General features: G+C 39.0%; 1 protein-coding gene and 1 long non-coding RNA gene across 5 annotated transcripts in view; one reads left to right on the forward strand and one right to left on the reverse strand.

The window, feature by feature from the left end:
- Positions 1–17006, forward strand: part of LOC146498584 (protein NLRC3-like) — a 350052-nt gene that overhangs the window by 261941 nt on the left and 71105 nt on the right. For 3 of the 4 annotated variants that reach the window (XM_085139927.1, XM_085139926.1, XM_085139929.1), the window contains one exon: positions 8583–8756. The exons of the other annotated variant lie outside the window; for it this stretch is intronic. In XM_085139927.1, coding sequence (XP_084996053.1) covers positions 8583–8756 — 174 coding nt within the window. The remainder of the gene's footprint in view (positions 1–8582; positions 8757–17006) is intronic. 4 annotated transcript variants of the gene reach the window in all.
- LOC146498588 (uncharacterized) overlaps positions 1–17006 on the reverse strand; it is a 133534-nt gene that overhangs the window by 8581 nt on the left and 107947 nt on the right. The gene's annotated exons all lie outside the window — the stretch shown is intronic.

Below are 17006 nucleotides of genomic sequence, written 5' to 3' on the forward strand. Positions count from 1 at the left end.
AATGCTATTTATGGGCCCTGTTAGAATCAATATTTCATTCTCATTCTTTTGTTTGAGAACAATATTAACGTCTTACATCATTATAACACAAGAGAAAAGGGTATTAGCGTTAGCTACTAATGCTTATTCACCTTAAATTAGTTTTAGCTGTTAATGGGAGCCTACTTAGCATAAACCCTTCACATCGTTATAATGCTAGGGAAAAGAGTCACTCATGGCAGCCTACTTAGCATACTTCACTACTTAACTCCTAAGTTCGTTGTTACCCAACGGAAAAGAGTATTAATATTAGCTACTATCATTTTTAATAAGTAAGGGAAAACAGTGTATAATGCTAACTTACGTTAAATTAGCATTAGCTATTTATAACAGCGTACTTAGAATTAGCCGCTCACATTGTTAAAAAGTAAAGGAAAACAGTATTAGCAGTAGCGCATAATGCTAATTCACGTCAACGTAGTATTAGTTAATAAGAGCAGCCTACTTAGCATTACTGCTCACTAATATAATGCTAATTCACATCAAATTAGCATTAGCTGCTCAATTTGTTATAAGGAAAGAGAAAACGGTATTAACATTAGCTGCTAATAATTATTCACTCCTAATTAGAGTTAGCCCCTAATGGCAACCTACTTAGCATTAACTCCTGACATCGTTATAATGCAGGTGAAAAGAGTTACCATTATCGGATAATGCTAATTTACATTAAATTAGCATTAGTTAATAACGGTAGACTTTGTATCATTTGCTGCTGTCAGTCTTACAAAGCAAACAGTATGAGCATTAGCTGTTAATGCTTTTTCATCTAAAATTAGAATTAGCTACTCCTGGCGTATTGTTAAAAAGTAAGAAAAAACATTGTTAGCATCAGCGGATAATGCTAATTCACCTCAAATTAGTATTAGCTAATAACGGCACCTGCTTAACATTAGCTGGTCACATTGTTATAAGGCAAGAAAATATGGTATTAGCATTAGCTGCCAATTTCTATTCACCTAAAATTAGCATTGGCGACTAATGGCAGTCTACTGAACATTAACTCCTCACTAATACAATGCTAATTAACATCAAATTAGCATTAGCTGCTAGCATCAGCTTACTTAGCACTAGCTGTTCACATTATTAAAAGGGAAGGGAAAAGTGTTAGCATTACCTGATAATGCTAACTTGCATCAAATTAGCATTACTTAATAACAGCAGCCTTCTTAGCATTAGCTGCTCACATTGTTATAATGCAAAGAAAATAGTTAGAATTATTTGATACTGCTAATTCACATCAAATTAGCAATGTTAACGGTAACACACATCACATTGCTAAAATGTAAGAAAAAACATTGTTAGTATTAGCGGATAAATTAGCATTAGCTAATAACGGCAACCTACTTAGCATTAGCTGCTCACATTGTTAGAAATCAAGCGAATATGGTATAAGCATTAGTTGCCAATGCTTATTCACCTAAAATTAGCATTAGCCACTAATGGTAGCCTTTTTAGCATAAACTTCTTAATGCTAAATGAAGTTAATTAATGCTAAATAGGCATTAGCTGCTGATATTGTTAAGCGGTAAGATAAACCATTGCTAGCAGCAGCGGATAATGCTAACACACATAATAATTAGCATTGCCTAATAATGGCAGCCTTCTTAGCATTAGCTGCTCATATTGTTATAATGCAAGGGAAAAGCGTTGGCAAAAAAATTGTTAGAATTAGTGGATAATGCTAATTCACCTAAATTAGCATTACCTTATAATGGCTACGTACCTAGCATTAGCTACTGATATAGAGATTGACAGACCACATGACTTTCGCGCATTGCATGCCGGGAACTCGTGGCAAAACAATCCAAGTACCGCATCAAACGCAAGCATTTGCAGCAGCACAAAACGTTCTTTCTCCGGTTCCAGTACCTTCTTGCTTTTTCTTTGCCCCCCAAAAAAGTTTATGTACAAAACGAAGGAGAACAATGCCGGTCCGTACAAAGACAGACTTGATGAAAAGTCAAAGATACGAGGAAAAAATCAAAGGAGTGATAGGATTAGACCCTTACGAGCACACAGAGTGGACAAAATACGTTCGCGTGCTGCCCAACTTTCACCACGCTCATATTTATAATTATACGGTTCTTGGAGTGGGTTCATACACTCATGAAGTTTAGTAACTTCAGGTCACTGCAACAAGCCCAGGTACAGTTTACCGACGGATGGGTACAGGACCTTGAAATGCACCGTGTAGAACGAAAGACCATTGTACATATCATAAGTTTACCAGTCTCACAAATCATCTTCATAAATACACATTTGTTAACCGTTTATTAATAGGACCTTTGAGCTCAACGGTAATTAATTATTAGTGGAAATAATTTCTGGTACGCGTTACAGAAATGTAGCAGTGACAATAATATTGTATGCTGTAATCGTACTGGGCAATTAGTGATACAAAATAACTGTTTTATCCTGTGAATAAAAGTATATGTTTTTGTCAGTGTACCATGGTAATAACATTCACTATTTATGCACTATAAACAAAGGAGCATAGCGCGACAATTTCAGTTCATCGCCAGACTTGCTTGTAACCTATATCACCAATTATGTTAAGAAAAATGACGTATTAACGACAACAGAAGACTGACCTTTGTGGAAATGCTTGGAGCAGACTAACATGTGAGCTGGAGTCTTCTGGGACGTTATATTTGGTCTTTGAATTGCTGCAATCCAGGCCATCCGTCGTCTCTTTGTTACTTCGGAAACATGACTTGAACAATTTCTCTTCAATGACGTAATCCAATAACAACTGATCTCTTTACCCGTCGGCTTCCCGTGGCTGTCATGTGACCGGCTATTGCAGTTAATAATACAACAGCTTCTTGCCATTTTTTGTGTTTCTTTTTATCGCTGTGTAACTGATTTCAATTGAAAGCCTGTGCACGCTAGTACCTCTTGCCACGAGTTCCCTGAATCCTTTGCGGTTTTACCCCTGAATGACGTCACATTTTCAATCTCTAATGATATAAAGCAAGAAAATATGGTATTAGCATTAGCTTCTAATGCTTTATCATCTAAAATTAGAATTAGCCACTAGTGGTGTCTTATTTAGCATTAACTCTTCACGTCGAAGTGGAAAAGTTAAAATTGAATAAAAAAAGTGTTCACATTAGCTACTCGTATTGTTAAAAAGTAAGAAAAAACATTGTTAGCATAAGGTGATAATGCTAATTCACCTCAAATTAGTATTAGTTAATAATGGCAACCTACTAAGTATTAGCTGGTCACATTGTTATAAAGCAAGAAAATATGGTATTAGCATTAGCTGCCAATTCCTATTCACCTAAAATTAGCATTAGCCACTAATGGCAGTCTACTTAGTATTAACTCCTCACTAATATAATGATAATTCACATCAAATTAGCATTAGCTGCTAGCATCAGCCTACCTAGCACTAGCTGCAAACATTGTTAAAAGGGAAGGGAAAAGTGTTAGCATTACCCGATAATGCTAAAGTCGCATCAAATTAGCATTAGCTAATAACAGCAGCCTTCTTAGCATTAGCTGCTCACATTGTTATAATGCAAGGGAAAAGAGTTAGCATTAACGGATGATGCTAATTCACGTCAAATTAGAAAATATGGTATTAGCATTAGCTGCCAATTCCTATTCACCTAAAATTAGAATTAGGCCCCCGTCGGGGGGACGACAAGATGGCGAACTAAGCGGCTGTCCTTAACTTAGTTCTGGTGCAAGGTACCTTTTAACCCTCCTTTTTTGACGCTTTGTTCACTCAAAAATCTTACGCTGACTTCACAAAGATGCCAAAAGAACAGAAGAAGGACAAAAGGGAAAGCAAGTCTTCCCAGAACGATAAAATACAAGATTTGGCTTCAGCTGCGGATGACCACTGCCTCTCAGACATGGAGTTTGAAAGTGGAGAAATCTGGAGGAAATGAATGACTTCCTTCACTCGACTCCGTCTAAAGGTGACCATCCGAGAAAGATTGCTAAACCCAGTCCCACAGCGAGTGACATCCTGGCAGCTATTCAAGCTCTTCACATGCGATTTGATAAACAAGATGACAAAATGGCGGACATTAACAACAAATTATCGGAGAATGCCTCGTTGATTGCCAGTCTTGCTGAGTTCATTGAATTCAATGCAGCTGAAGTCCGTGATTGTAAAGATAAAATCGCGGGTTTGGAGAAGGAAGCCTCAACCTTACGGAGAGAAGTTGACGATCTCAAAGAAAAGGCAAGAGAACGAGACCGGTATTCACGAAGGTGGAATCTAAGGATTAAAGGAATGAAAGAAGGCATGGGCGAAGATATCAGAAAAGAGGTGATCAAAATTCTCACCAAGATCGCCCCAGAATGGTCAGATAATATGGAGGACATTGTGGACACTGTGCACCAGATTGGAAGAAAAGAAGAGGGCAGAAATCACCAAGTCATAATTCAGTTCACAAAGCGCCTACACCGAGATGGAATATGGAAGAAGTCCAAAAATGCTCAGATTTGTGAGAGTGAAAAAATCAGTTTTGCCGAGGACTTGACGAAGGAGGATCGTGTGGAGAGGGAGAAAGTTTGGCTGAAAATTTTACAAGCCAGAAATGCGGGGGAGAAGGCTTACTACAGAGGAGCTGTCGGTTATATTAACGGCCGTCGTGTTCTGGCGGATGGCTGAAATGTGTTCACTTTTACTTGTTCTCTGAACTCTACATAAAGAGGGACGTTTGACAGTTTTGAATGGGATAGGAGGTGCCGGCACCGCTGTTCTTTCACCTTTCCCTAAACAGGAAAGTAAACTAAATTTTTCTTTTTTGTATATATTCAAGTTTGATATTCTTAATATTTTGAACTCTATTTTTGTTTATTTTTAATGCTACGCACGTGTTTATCCTTTGTGTCGTTGATAGAGGTCTCAGGGATAATGTTAAAAGAAAAGCAATGTTTATGTTTATCAAAGGGCTAAAAGCGAATTGCACCTTACTACAAGAAACTCATTCAAGTGATGCTGATGCCACCTTCTGGTCAAATCAGTGGGGTGAAAAAATCCTCTTCAGCCACGGATCCAACCACTCTGCTGGAGTAGCTCTCTGTTTCTACCGTTGTCCAGGGAAGTTCGTGACTTTTCAGGCTGATAATTCAGGAGACTGGCTAGCAGTTGTATTGAATATTGATGGTTCATTTGTGATTCTAGTAAATGTTTATGGGTACTCCTCTGTAACTGTCATGAAACACTATGTGGCAGGCAGGAGATGAGAACTCAAAGTGCAGGACTCACAGACTAAAGGGATGAACTCAAAACCACAGCTTTATTTGCTGGTCACAGAAAAACGGGCATATAAAGTAAACTAAACTAAACTGGGAAGCTACAAACTAAAACTCACAGGGAGATCCACAAAGCAAGAGGGACGACGCGACACTGACTCAGAGAAACACAGGGTTTAAATACACTGGGAAGTAACGATTGGAATGAGACACAGAAGGAGAGCACAGCTGGGAGAAATCAGGACTTACGAGACAAGCAAAGCAGGACGCATTCACAGGGAAACTCAAACATGCAGACACAGACTTACACAGAACAGAGGGGACACAGAGAAACATGAATGGCAAGGGATCGAAACTAGAAACCATAGAATAACTCACACAAGTACAATAATACAAAAATCACAAAGAACTAAACATGCTGGGTCAGGAGACCCAGGACCTTGACAGTAACTCTAAATAAGCTCGCGCTGGAAAAAATAACAGATGTCTTTTCCGAGTATAAACTTTTATACCACACAGACCATGTGTTACTAGGCGGTGACTTTAATCTTGTTCCAAATGAATGGCAGGATAGAAATTCTCCTAGATACAGTATTAATCAATGGAATCCAATTCTAACAAAGTTCATTGATTCAAACAATTTAAGTGATATATGGAGAGAGAAAAACCCTGGAGTTACTCAATTCTCTTGGATTAAACCAATGGTAATAATATGTCCAGATTAGATCTGTGGTTGGGCTCGTCTTTACTATATAGATATGTTTCACATGTTTCCATCTCAGCAGCCTCGATGACAGATCACAGTATTATTACTCTTAAATTTAACCCTGAAAATAAAACACAATTTAAAAAAGATTACTGGAAATTCAATGCAGATCTGTTAATTGATGATGGGTATGTTAAGATAGTTAAAGACCTCCTCCATAAAATTTAGAAAGATGGAACAATTATACTTACACACAGAGATGGGAATTTTTTCAATTTAAATTTAGAGAATTTTCAATTACGTTTAGTAAAATGAAAAGTAGACAACAAAAGGAATTTTAAAGTAAATTACTTTACAATATAAATAATTGTATTAGACAGTTTATTTCAGAGGCTGATAAGAAATCCCTGTTGTCTTTACAGGCTCAATTAGATGATTTATACAAGAAAAAGGCTCACGGAGCTTACATTAGAGCTCGTGCAAAATGGATAGAAGAAGGTGAAAAAGTGCTTTGTATTTCTACAATCTGGAGAAACGGAGGCAAGAGAAGAAATCCATTAATACATTAATCGTAAATGGGGAAGAATGCCCAAATCATAAGACTATAGCAGAATAAATACATAAATTTTATTCAAATTTATACTCATTTAAATATTTAATTACTGATTCATTTACCTTTTTTGATCAGATTGAACCTTATATTCCAAAAATCTATTCTGTATTCAGAGAAATTTGTGATTCTGACATATCACTGGATGACTTAGATCAAGCCTTAAACAAACTGAAAATGGACAAAGCTCCTGGTCAGGATGGCTTGACTGCCATCTTTTATAAATTTTTCTGGAAAGAAATAAAAGAATTTTTCTTAAAAACTATTAGGGAAATCATTAGTAATGAAATGTTAGCAACAACAACGAAACAGGGTCTTATCTCCCTTATTCGCAAACCTGTTAAAGATAAAAGACTAATCGATAATCTATGACCAATTACTCTATTGAATACAGATTATAAAATTCTTGCTCATGTTATTGCAAACAGATTAAAGGACGGTTTAGATCAGATTATTAGTGAAACACAATCTGGGTTCTTAAAAAATCGTTCTATCCACAATAATATTAGATTGGTTTTAGATCTACCGGATTATAATCACTTGATTGAAGATGATGGTGTGATTCTTTTTTTAGACTTTTATGAATCATTTGATACGGTCGAACATCCTTTCATTTTAGAAGCTTCACAGTATTTTGGTTTTGGTAAAAAAAATCATAGATTTAATTTCTTTATTATACTCTGACATCAATAGTTCTATTTCTTTACCTTTTGGAACGTCTGAACGATTTAACGTCAGTCGAGGAGTCAGGGGTGTCCACCTTCTCCATTACTTTTCATTATTGTAACGGAACTTTTAGCTATTTTCATGAAACACAATCCAAATATTCAACCACTGAATTTGATTGGAGTCCCATTGATCATATGTCAATTAGCAGATGATACTACACTGTTTTTAAAGAACATGTCACAGGTTCCTCTCGCATTAAATGAAATTTCACTATTTTCAAAGGCCTCTGGTTTGTACCTGAATATTAGAAAATACAAATTATTAACTATTCATGATTGTAAACCCAGTATCTCTCTTAACATAGCTATTAAAACTGAAATTAAATATTTGGGTATTATAATCTCAAAGAATACAAATAATAAAGAAAATCTAAATTTTGAGCATATTACCCAGAAATCTAAAAAGATCCTAATCAGCTGGTTTCAAAGAGACCTTTCCATCTTTGGACGCGTCTTGCTTACTAAAACAGAAGGTATCTCTCGACTGATTTATCCATCACAATGCTTATATGTTTCCAATAGACTAATCAATAATATAAATCAAATCAACTTTAATTACATTTGGAGAAACAAGCAACATTATATTAGGAAGAATAATGTAGTGAAGTCATTTGAAGGAGGAGGTTTGAATGTGATTGATTTTGAAGCAATGATGGTTCCATCAAACTCAAACGGTTGCAGTCTTTCATAAATAACTCAAACAGTATTTGGTTTTATTTCCCCAAAGTAATCTTTGAGAAGCTTGGTGGCATTGAATTTCTCTTAAAGTGTGACTTTGAAATTTCCAAATTACCAATTAAATTATCCAATTTTCATAAACAGATTCTCCAGTACTGGAAAATGATTTACAAGCATAATTTTTCTCCACATACAAACTCGATTTGTAACAATAAAAAGAAAATCCATCTTTTATAAGGATTGGATGGATCATGGGATTTGGACCGTATTACACCTTTTAGAGAATGACGGAAATGTGTTAACATATAATAAATTCATAGATAATTATGGCTTATCATGTACTCAAAGTAAATTCATTAAAGTTGTGAAAGCCATTCCCCTTGCAATGATTCAGATGGCTAAAGCCAGTTTAACCTATTCTTCCTCTATAATTCGTGAACCGTCCTTAATTATTGATGATCGTCAATTTAAAGGAAAGACATGCAATTGAATTGAACAATAATGGCTAGTTTTTTGTTATACTTTTTTTTCCCCCGCGTCTCCATATTGCATCCACTTCATAAAATGTTCACAAATGGATTGCTCTTTTGTGTGTCTGCAGGTTGTCAGGCTGTCTTATAACAGAGGAAGGCTGTATTTCACTGGCCTCAGCTCTGAGCTCCAACCCCTCCCATCTGAGAGAGCTGGACCTGAGCTACAATCATCCAGGAACCTCAGCAATGAAGCTGCTGTTGTCTGGACTGAAGGATCCAGGCTGGAGACTGGACACTCTCAGGTATGGAGACAATGTCTGATAGAGGAGGAAGAGCTGGAAACATTTCCTGTGTTCTTCACCCATTTCTGTTTGTTTCATGCAGATGAGACATAAACAATCGCATATGCAGGTGTAACAAATATGTCCACTCATCAAGGAATAATCGAAACATAATCAATAACAACAGAGGACAATTTATTACGGTCTGATGGCAATTTAACATCAGCGTCCAATACCTTAAAAAATTGATGTACTGGAGCAAACACGCCCTTAACACCTCCAGGACTTCCTAACATACCCTCTCACACATCAGCTTGATACTGGTACGTCAAAGGAAACTTAACCAACTCTTGGTGAATATGTTTACAGCCTGAACAACTTACAGCTCCCTTGGAATGCAATTTCAACAAAGAGAGGAAGAAGAGGAAAAGAAAAGAAAATATTTGCATCAATTACCCACCTCTCTTAACTCGGAGATATGTGAATACGTTGCTTAATGAGTCTTTTCTCAGCCCACGGGTTAAAAACTGCAACTTCCTCAGTCCGTAATCAAAGAGTGTTTATTTTGCAATAACAAAAATGTCTTTGTATAACCTTTGTAATTGAGAAAACAAGTGCCAGCAAAATAAATAAAGTGACTGGAGCTGAATGGGGACATGAGTGCGAGTACTTCGGTCCAAATACTCAAGGTCCGGAAGAATAGGTCACAGCCACCGATCTCTCAATGACACCAGCAAGATAGCAGGACAGCGCAGCCTCTCCTTCAACAGGAAGAAAAAAAAGGAAGAAAAAAACAGTCTCCTCCAACCCTGCAGGAAAATGAACAATCAGTCTTTTAAGGCTACTGTGGGTGTAGATATTTACCACTAGCTCACGCAGCTTGCTCTCTGACACAGATACATCCCATGTGAGCTCAGTGCAGTGTGCTAGTTCAAATACACAACATCAATGAGAACTTATGGCACACTAAACACACATCACTCACTGCGCAACATCCCTTTTTAAAGCACATTTTTCATCCTCTTAACTTAGATCTTAAAATATCTTAATATATCCAGACCAGTTGTTACGACCTGGCTCAAAGGCTGCAACTAAGGAGACAAACACAAACTAGGCCACTCTGAGGGGAGTCAGTTAAAAAAAATGGGTTATTACAAACTTTATACAGAAAACCAACATGGCTGTGTTCAACACGCCACTGGTCAATCCCAAGTCCTGGCACTTTTGGACTTGCTTGAAGGAAAAAGGGTGGACTCACTCCCTCTGATCATCGATTCGATTTAATTCAATTTATATAGCGTCAAATCACAACAACAGTCACCACAAGGCGCTTTATATTGTACAGTAGATCCTACAATAATACATTCAGAGAAAAACCCAACAATCATATGAGAAAGCACTTTGGCGACAGTGGGAAAGAAAAACTCCCTTTTAACATGAAGAAACCTCCGGCAAAACCAAGCTCAGGGAGGGCCGGCAATTTTCTGTGAACGGTTGGCGTGAGACAAGAAAAAACTGGATAAAGACATGCTGTGGAAGAGAGACAAAGGTTAATAACAGATAGAGTTTGATGCAGAGAGGTCTATTAACACATAGTGAGTGAGAAAGGTGACTGGAAAGGAAAAACTCAATGCATCATGGGAATCCCCCGGCAGCCTACGTCTATTGCAGCATAACTAAGGGAGGATTCAGGGTCACCTGGTCCAGCCCTAATTATATGCTTTAGCAAAAAGGAAAGTTTGAAGCCTAATCTTAAAAGTAGAGATAGCGTCTGTCTCCTGAATCCGAACTGGAAGCTGGTTCCACAGAAGAGGGGCCTGAAAACTGAAGGCTCTGACTCCCATTCTACTCGTAAATACTCTAGGAACAACAAGTAAGCCTGCAGTGCGAGAGCGAAGTGATCTAATTGGGTGATATGGTACTACAAGGTCATTAAGATAAGATGGGGCCTGATTATTTAAGACCTTGTATGTAAGGAGCAGGATTTTGAATTCAATTTTGTATTTAACAGGGAGCTGATGAAGAGAAGCCAACAGGCTAGTCCCTGTCAGTACTCTTTTTTCAGAATTTTGGATTAATTGAAGGCTTTTCAGGGAGTTTTTAGGACTTCCTGAAAATTATTAATTACAGTAGTCCAGCCTGGAAGTAATAAGTTCATGACCTGCAGCCTAGAGCTTCTTGCTGCTACATGCACTTATGGACACTCTTATGTTCGAACATGGTTTTCATGTTCAAACTGTGTTTTGGCCATATGCCACTCTGAGACGGAATATTTCTAATTTTAGAGATGTTGCGCATATGGAAGAAAGCAGTCTTACATATTTCTATAATATATGCATTGAAGGACATATCTTGGTCAAAATGACTCCATGGTTCCTCAGTGTTACTGGAGGCCAAGGTAATGCCATCCATAGTATGAATCTAGTTAGTTACCATATTTCTAAGATTTTCAGGGTCAAGTACAATAACCTTAGTTTTATTCTTTACTAAGAAGCAAAAAGTTAGCGGCCATCCACGTCTTTATGTCTTTAAGACATTCCTGCAATTTAACTAATTGGTGTGTGTTATCTGGCTTTGTGGATAGATAGAGCTGGGTGTCATCTGCATAGCAGTGAAAATGTATGGTATGTCTTCTGATGATACTGCCTAAGGGAAGCATGTATAATGTAAACAGAATTAGTCCTAGCACTGAATCCTGTGGAACTCTGTAGTTGATCTTAGTGTATGAAGAGGACTCTCATGACTGTAGCGCAGTCATGCAATACCTACAGCATGTTCCAATGACTCTAATAGGATATTATGGAGAACAGTATCAAATGCTGCACTGAGGTCTAGCAGGACAAGCACAGAGATGAGTCCACTGTCAGAGGCCATAAGAAGATCATTTGTAACCTTCACTAAAGCTGTTTCTGTGCTGTGATGAGCTCTGAAACCTGACTGAAACTCTTCAAATAAGCCATTCCTCTGCAGATGATCTGTTAGCTGTTTGACAACTACTCTTTCAAGGATTTTTGAAATGAAAGGAAGGTTGGAGATTGGTCTATAATTAGCTAAGACTGCTGGGTCTAGAGATGCTTTTTAAGTAAAGGTTTAACTTGGTTTTACTTGGTATATAGTCGATTATTAGAGATAGGTTGATCAGATTAAGATTGAAGCATTAATTAATGGCAGGACTTCTTTGAGCAGTTTTGTAGGAATGGGGTCTAAAACCATTGATGGTTTCAAGGAAGTATTTATTGAAGTTAACTAAGAAAGATCAATTAGAGAAAAATACTCTAAATGAATATCAATGGTACTAAATTCAATTCAATTCAATTCAATTCAATTTTATTTATATAGCGCCAAATCACAACAAATGTCGCCTCAAGGCGCTTCATAGATACAGAGAAAAGCCCAACAATCATATGACCCCCTATGAGCAAGCACTTTGGCGACAGTGGGAAGGAAAAACTCCCTTCCCAAAACCTCCGGCAGAACCAGGCTCAGGGAGGGGCGGCCATCTGCTGCGACCGGTTGGGGTGAGAGAAGGAAGACAGGATAAAAGATATGCTGTGGAAGAGAGACAGAGATTAATAACAGATACGATTCAATACAGAGAGGTCTGTTAACACATAGTGAGTGAGAAAGGTGACTGGAAAGGAAAAACTCAATGCATCATGGGAATCCCCCGGCAGCCTACATCTATTGCAGCATAAGTAAGGGAGGATTCAGGGTCACCTGGTCCAGCCCTAACTATATGCTTTAGCAAAAAGGAAAGTTTTAAGCCTAATCTTAAAAGTAGAGATAGTGTCTGTCTCCCGAATCCAAACTGGAAGCTGGTTCCACAGAAGAGGGGCCTGAAAACTGAAGGCTCTCCCTCCCATTCTACTTTTAAATACTCTAGGAACAACAAGTAGGCCTGCAGAGCGAGAGCGAAGTGCTCTAATAGGGTGATATGGTACTACAAGGTCATTAAGATAAGATGGGGCCTGATTATTTAACCTCTTAAGCCCCAAGCCTACCTGATCTCCTGCTTTTTGCCCCCGTATCAGGGGGCGTTGGGGCTTAAGAGGTTAAGACCTTGTATGTGAGGAGCAGGATTTTGAATTCAATTCTGGATTTAACAGGAAGCCAATGAAGGGAAGCCAAAAGAGGAGAAATATGCTCTCTCTTTCTAGTCCCTGTCAGTACTCTTGCTGCAGCATTTTGGATTAACTGAAGGCTTTTCAGTGAGTTTTTTGGACATCCTGATAATAATGAATTGCAGTAGTCCAGCCTGGAAGTAATAAATGCATGAACTAGTTTTTCAGCGTCACTCTGAGACAGGATATTTCTAATTTTAGAGATGTTGCGCAAATGGAAGAACGCAGTCTTACATATTTGTTTAATATGTGCGTTGAAGGACATATCCTGGTCAAAAATGACTCCAAGGTTCCTCACAGTGTTACTGGAGGCCAAGGTAATGCCATCCAGAGTAAGAATCTGGTTAGATACCATATTTCTAAGCTTTTCAGCGCCGAGTACAATGACCTCAGTTTTATCCGAGTTAAGAAGCAGAAAGTTAGTGGCCATCCAAGTCTTTATGTCTTTAAGACATTCCTGCAGTTTAACTAATTGGTGTGTGTTATCTGGCTTCATGGACAGATAGAGCTGGGTGTCATCTGCATAGCAGTGAAAATGTATGCTATGTCTTCTAATGATGCTGCCTAGGGGAAGCATGTATAATGTAAACAGAATTGGTCCTAGCACTGAACCCTGTGGAACTCCATAATTAACCTCAGTGTGTGAAGAGGACTCTCCATTTACATGCACAAATTGGAGTCTATTAGATAGATATGATACAAACCACTGCAGTGCAATACCTGTAATACCTACAGCATGTTCTAATCGCTCTAATAGGATATTATGGTCAACAGTATCGAACGCTGCACTAAGGTCAAGAAGGACAAGCACAGAGATGAGTCCACTGTCAGAGGCCATAAGAAGATCATTTGTAACCTTCACTAAAGCTGTTTCTGTGCTGTGATGAACTCTGAAACCTGACTGAAACTCTTCAAATAAACCATTCCTCTGCAGATGATCTGTTAGCTGTTTGACAACTACTCTTTCAAGGATTTTTGATATGAAAGGAAGGTTGGAGATTGGCCTATAATTAGCTAAGACTGCTGGGTCTAGAGATGACTTTTTGAGTAAAGGCTTAACTGCAGCCACCTTGAAGGCCTGTGGTACATAGCCGATTATTAGAGATAGGTTGATCATATATAAGATCGAAGAATTAATCAATGGCAGGACTTCTTTGAGCAGTTTTGTAGGAATGGGGTCTAAAAGACACGTTGATGGTTTGGAGGAAGTAACTATTGAAGTTAACTCAGAAAGATCAATTGGAGAAAAAGAGTCTAACTTAACATCAATGAAACTAAGAGTAGCTGTAGACAATATTACATCTGTGGGATGATTATTGGTAATTTTTTCTCTAATGATAAAAATTTTATTTGTGAAGAAGTTCATGAAGTCATCACTAGTTAACGTTAAAGGGATGGTTGGCTCAAAAGAGCTCTGACTTTTTGTCAGCCTGGCTACAGTGCTGAAGAGAAACCTGGGGTTGTTCTTATTTTCTTCAATCAGTGATGAGTAGTAAGCTGTTCTGGCTTTGCGGAGGGCTTTCTTATAAAGCAACAAACTATTTCTCCAGGCTAAATGATGATCCTCTAAATTTGTGACACGCCATTTCCTCTCCAGATTACGAGTCATCTGCTTTAGGGTACGTGTTTGAGAATTATACCACGGGGTCAGGTACTTCTGATTAGAGACCTTAGTTTTCACTGGAGCTACAGTATCCAGAGTCGTACGTAGTGAGGAGGTGAAATTATTAACAAGATAATCGACCTCTGTTGGGGTAGCGTTCAGATAGCTGCTCTGCTCTGTGTTGGTACAGGGCATTGACGATGATAACAGTGGCTGGATTATATTCTTAAACTTAGTTACAGCGCTTTCAGAAAGACATCTACTTTGATAAAGTCTACTCTCCACTGCTGTGTAATCAATTATTGTAAATGTAAATGTTATCAAGAAATGATCAGACAGGAGAGGGTTTTCAGGAAACACTGTTAAATGTTCAGTTTCTATGCCATATGTTAAAACAAGATCTAGAGTGTGATTAAAGTGGTGGGTGGGTTCTTTTACATTTTGAGAGAAACCAATTGAGTCTAACAACAGATTAAATGCCATGTTGAGGCTGTCATTTTTAGCATCAACATGGATGTTAAAATCACCCACAATAATTATTTTATCTGAGCTCAGAACTAAATTAGATATAAAGTCTGAGAAATCAGACAGAAACTCTGTGTAAGGCCCAGGTGGACGATAGATGATAACAAGTAAGACTGGTTCCTGAGTTTCACAGCTGGGGTGGACAATGTTAATGATCAGGCTTTCAAATGAATTAAAAGTCTGTCTTGGTCTTTCATTAATTAACAGACTGGTGTGAAAAATTGCTGCCACACCGCCCCCTCGACCTGTGCTTCGAGATTTCTGGTAGTTAGAATGACTCGGGGGTGTTGATTCATTTAAACTAACATAATCATCCTGCTGCAACCAGGTTTCTGTAAGGCAGAGTAAATCAATTTGTTGATCAATTATTAAGTCATGTACTAACAGAGACTTGGAGGAGAGAGACCTAATATTTAATAATCCACATTTCACTGTTTTACTCTTTGGTTCAGATGTGGATACTGTATTGTTCTTTCTTTGTAAATGTTTAAGTTGTTTGTTGCTGGTTTTTAGTTTGTTTTTTGTCTTTTTGGAAGCAGACACAGTCTCTATGGAGATGGGTTTTTGGGGGGGTAGCAGGAGGAGAGAAGCTGCAGAGAGGCGTGTAAGACTGCAACTCTGCTTCCTGGTCCCAACTCTGGATAGTCATGTTTTGAGGGGTTTAATAAATTTGTCCATATTTCTAGAAATGAGAGCTGCTCCATCCAAAGTGGGATGGATGCCGTCTCTCCTAACAAGACCAGGTTTCCTTCAGAAGGTTTGCCAATTATCTATGAAGCCCACATCATTTCTGGGACACCACTCAGACAGCCAGCAATTTAAGGAGAACATGCGGCTAAACATGTCACTCCTGGTCTGATTGGGGAGGGGACCAGAGAAAACTACAGAGTCCGACATTGTTTTGGCAAAGTTGCACACCGATTCAATATTGATTTTAGTGACCTCCGATTGGCGTAACCGGGTGTCATTACTGCCGACGTGAATTATGATTTTATTGAATTTACGTTTACCCTTAGCCAGCAGTTTTAAATTTCCTTCAATGTCGCCTGCTCTGGCCCCTGGAAGACAATTGACTATGGTTGCCGGTGTCTCTAGCTTCACATGTCTGAGAACAGAATCACCAATTACCAGAGTTTGACCCCCAGCGGGTGTGTCACCGAGTGGGGAAAAACGGTTAGACACATGAACGGGTTGGAGGTAAGCTACTCAGAAACACCACTGTGTTTGAGCAGGAACAGGAAGCGATACTATACCACAGAGCGAGCGAACACCAAGTGACAGCGCTAAAAGTAGCTGTAGATAATATTATACGTGTGAGATGATTATGGGTTTGTAGAGAAGTCCAATAAAAAAACACTGCTCGGGTTCAGATCAGGGAGCCCGGTCCTCCCAATCACACACCTGCAGGTCTTGCTGTTATTACCCACATGAGCATTGAAGTCTCCCAGTAGGTCGACAGAGTCTCCAGGTGGAACACCTTCCAGCACTCCACTCCGAGATGCTAAAAACGCTGTGTACTATGAAATGCCACTCAGCGTATAACCACAGATGACAGTCAGGACCCGTTCCCCGAACCGAAGGCACAGGGGACAAACCCTCTCATCCACCAGGAAGAACCCCAACGTACAGACAGCAAGCCGAGGGGATATTAGAATACCCACCCCAGCCCGCTGCTTCTCACCAGAGGCAACTCCAGACTGAAACAGACTCCAACCCCTCTCCAGGAGACTGGTTCCAGAGCCCAAGCCATGCATCGAGGTGAGCCCAACTATATCGAGCCGGTACCTCTAAACTTCACGTACAAACTCGGGCTTCTTACCCACCAGAGAGGTGACATTTCATGTCCCGATTGCCTGTCTTGGTAGCCGGGGATCAGTCCGCTAGGGCCTCCCCTCCCGCTGCCACCCGGCACACAATGCACCCGACCCCTACAGTGCCTCCTTCGAGTGGTGGGCAAGCAGTTGGATAGGCCCATGTCCCCTTTTCAGGCTGTGCCTGCCTGGACCCCATGGGCTAAGGCAC

This window comes from Neolamprologus multifasciatus, chromosome 18, assembly GCF_963576455.1.
Source record: "Neolamprologus multifasciatus chromosome 18, fNeoMul1.2, whole genome shotgun sequence".
Taxonomy (NCBI): domain Eukaryota; kingdom Metazoa; phylum Chordata; class Actinopteri; order Cichliformes; family Cichlidae; genus Neolamprologus; species Neolamprologus multifasciatus.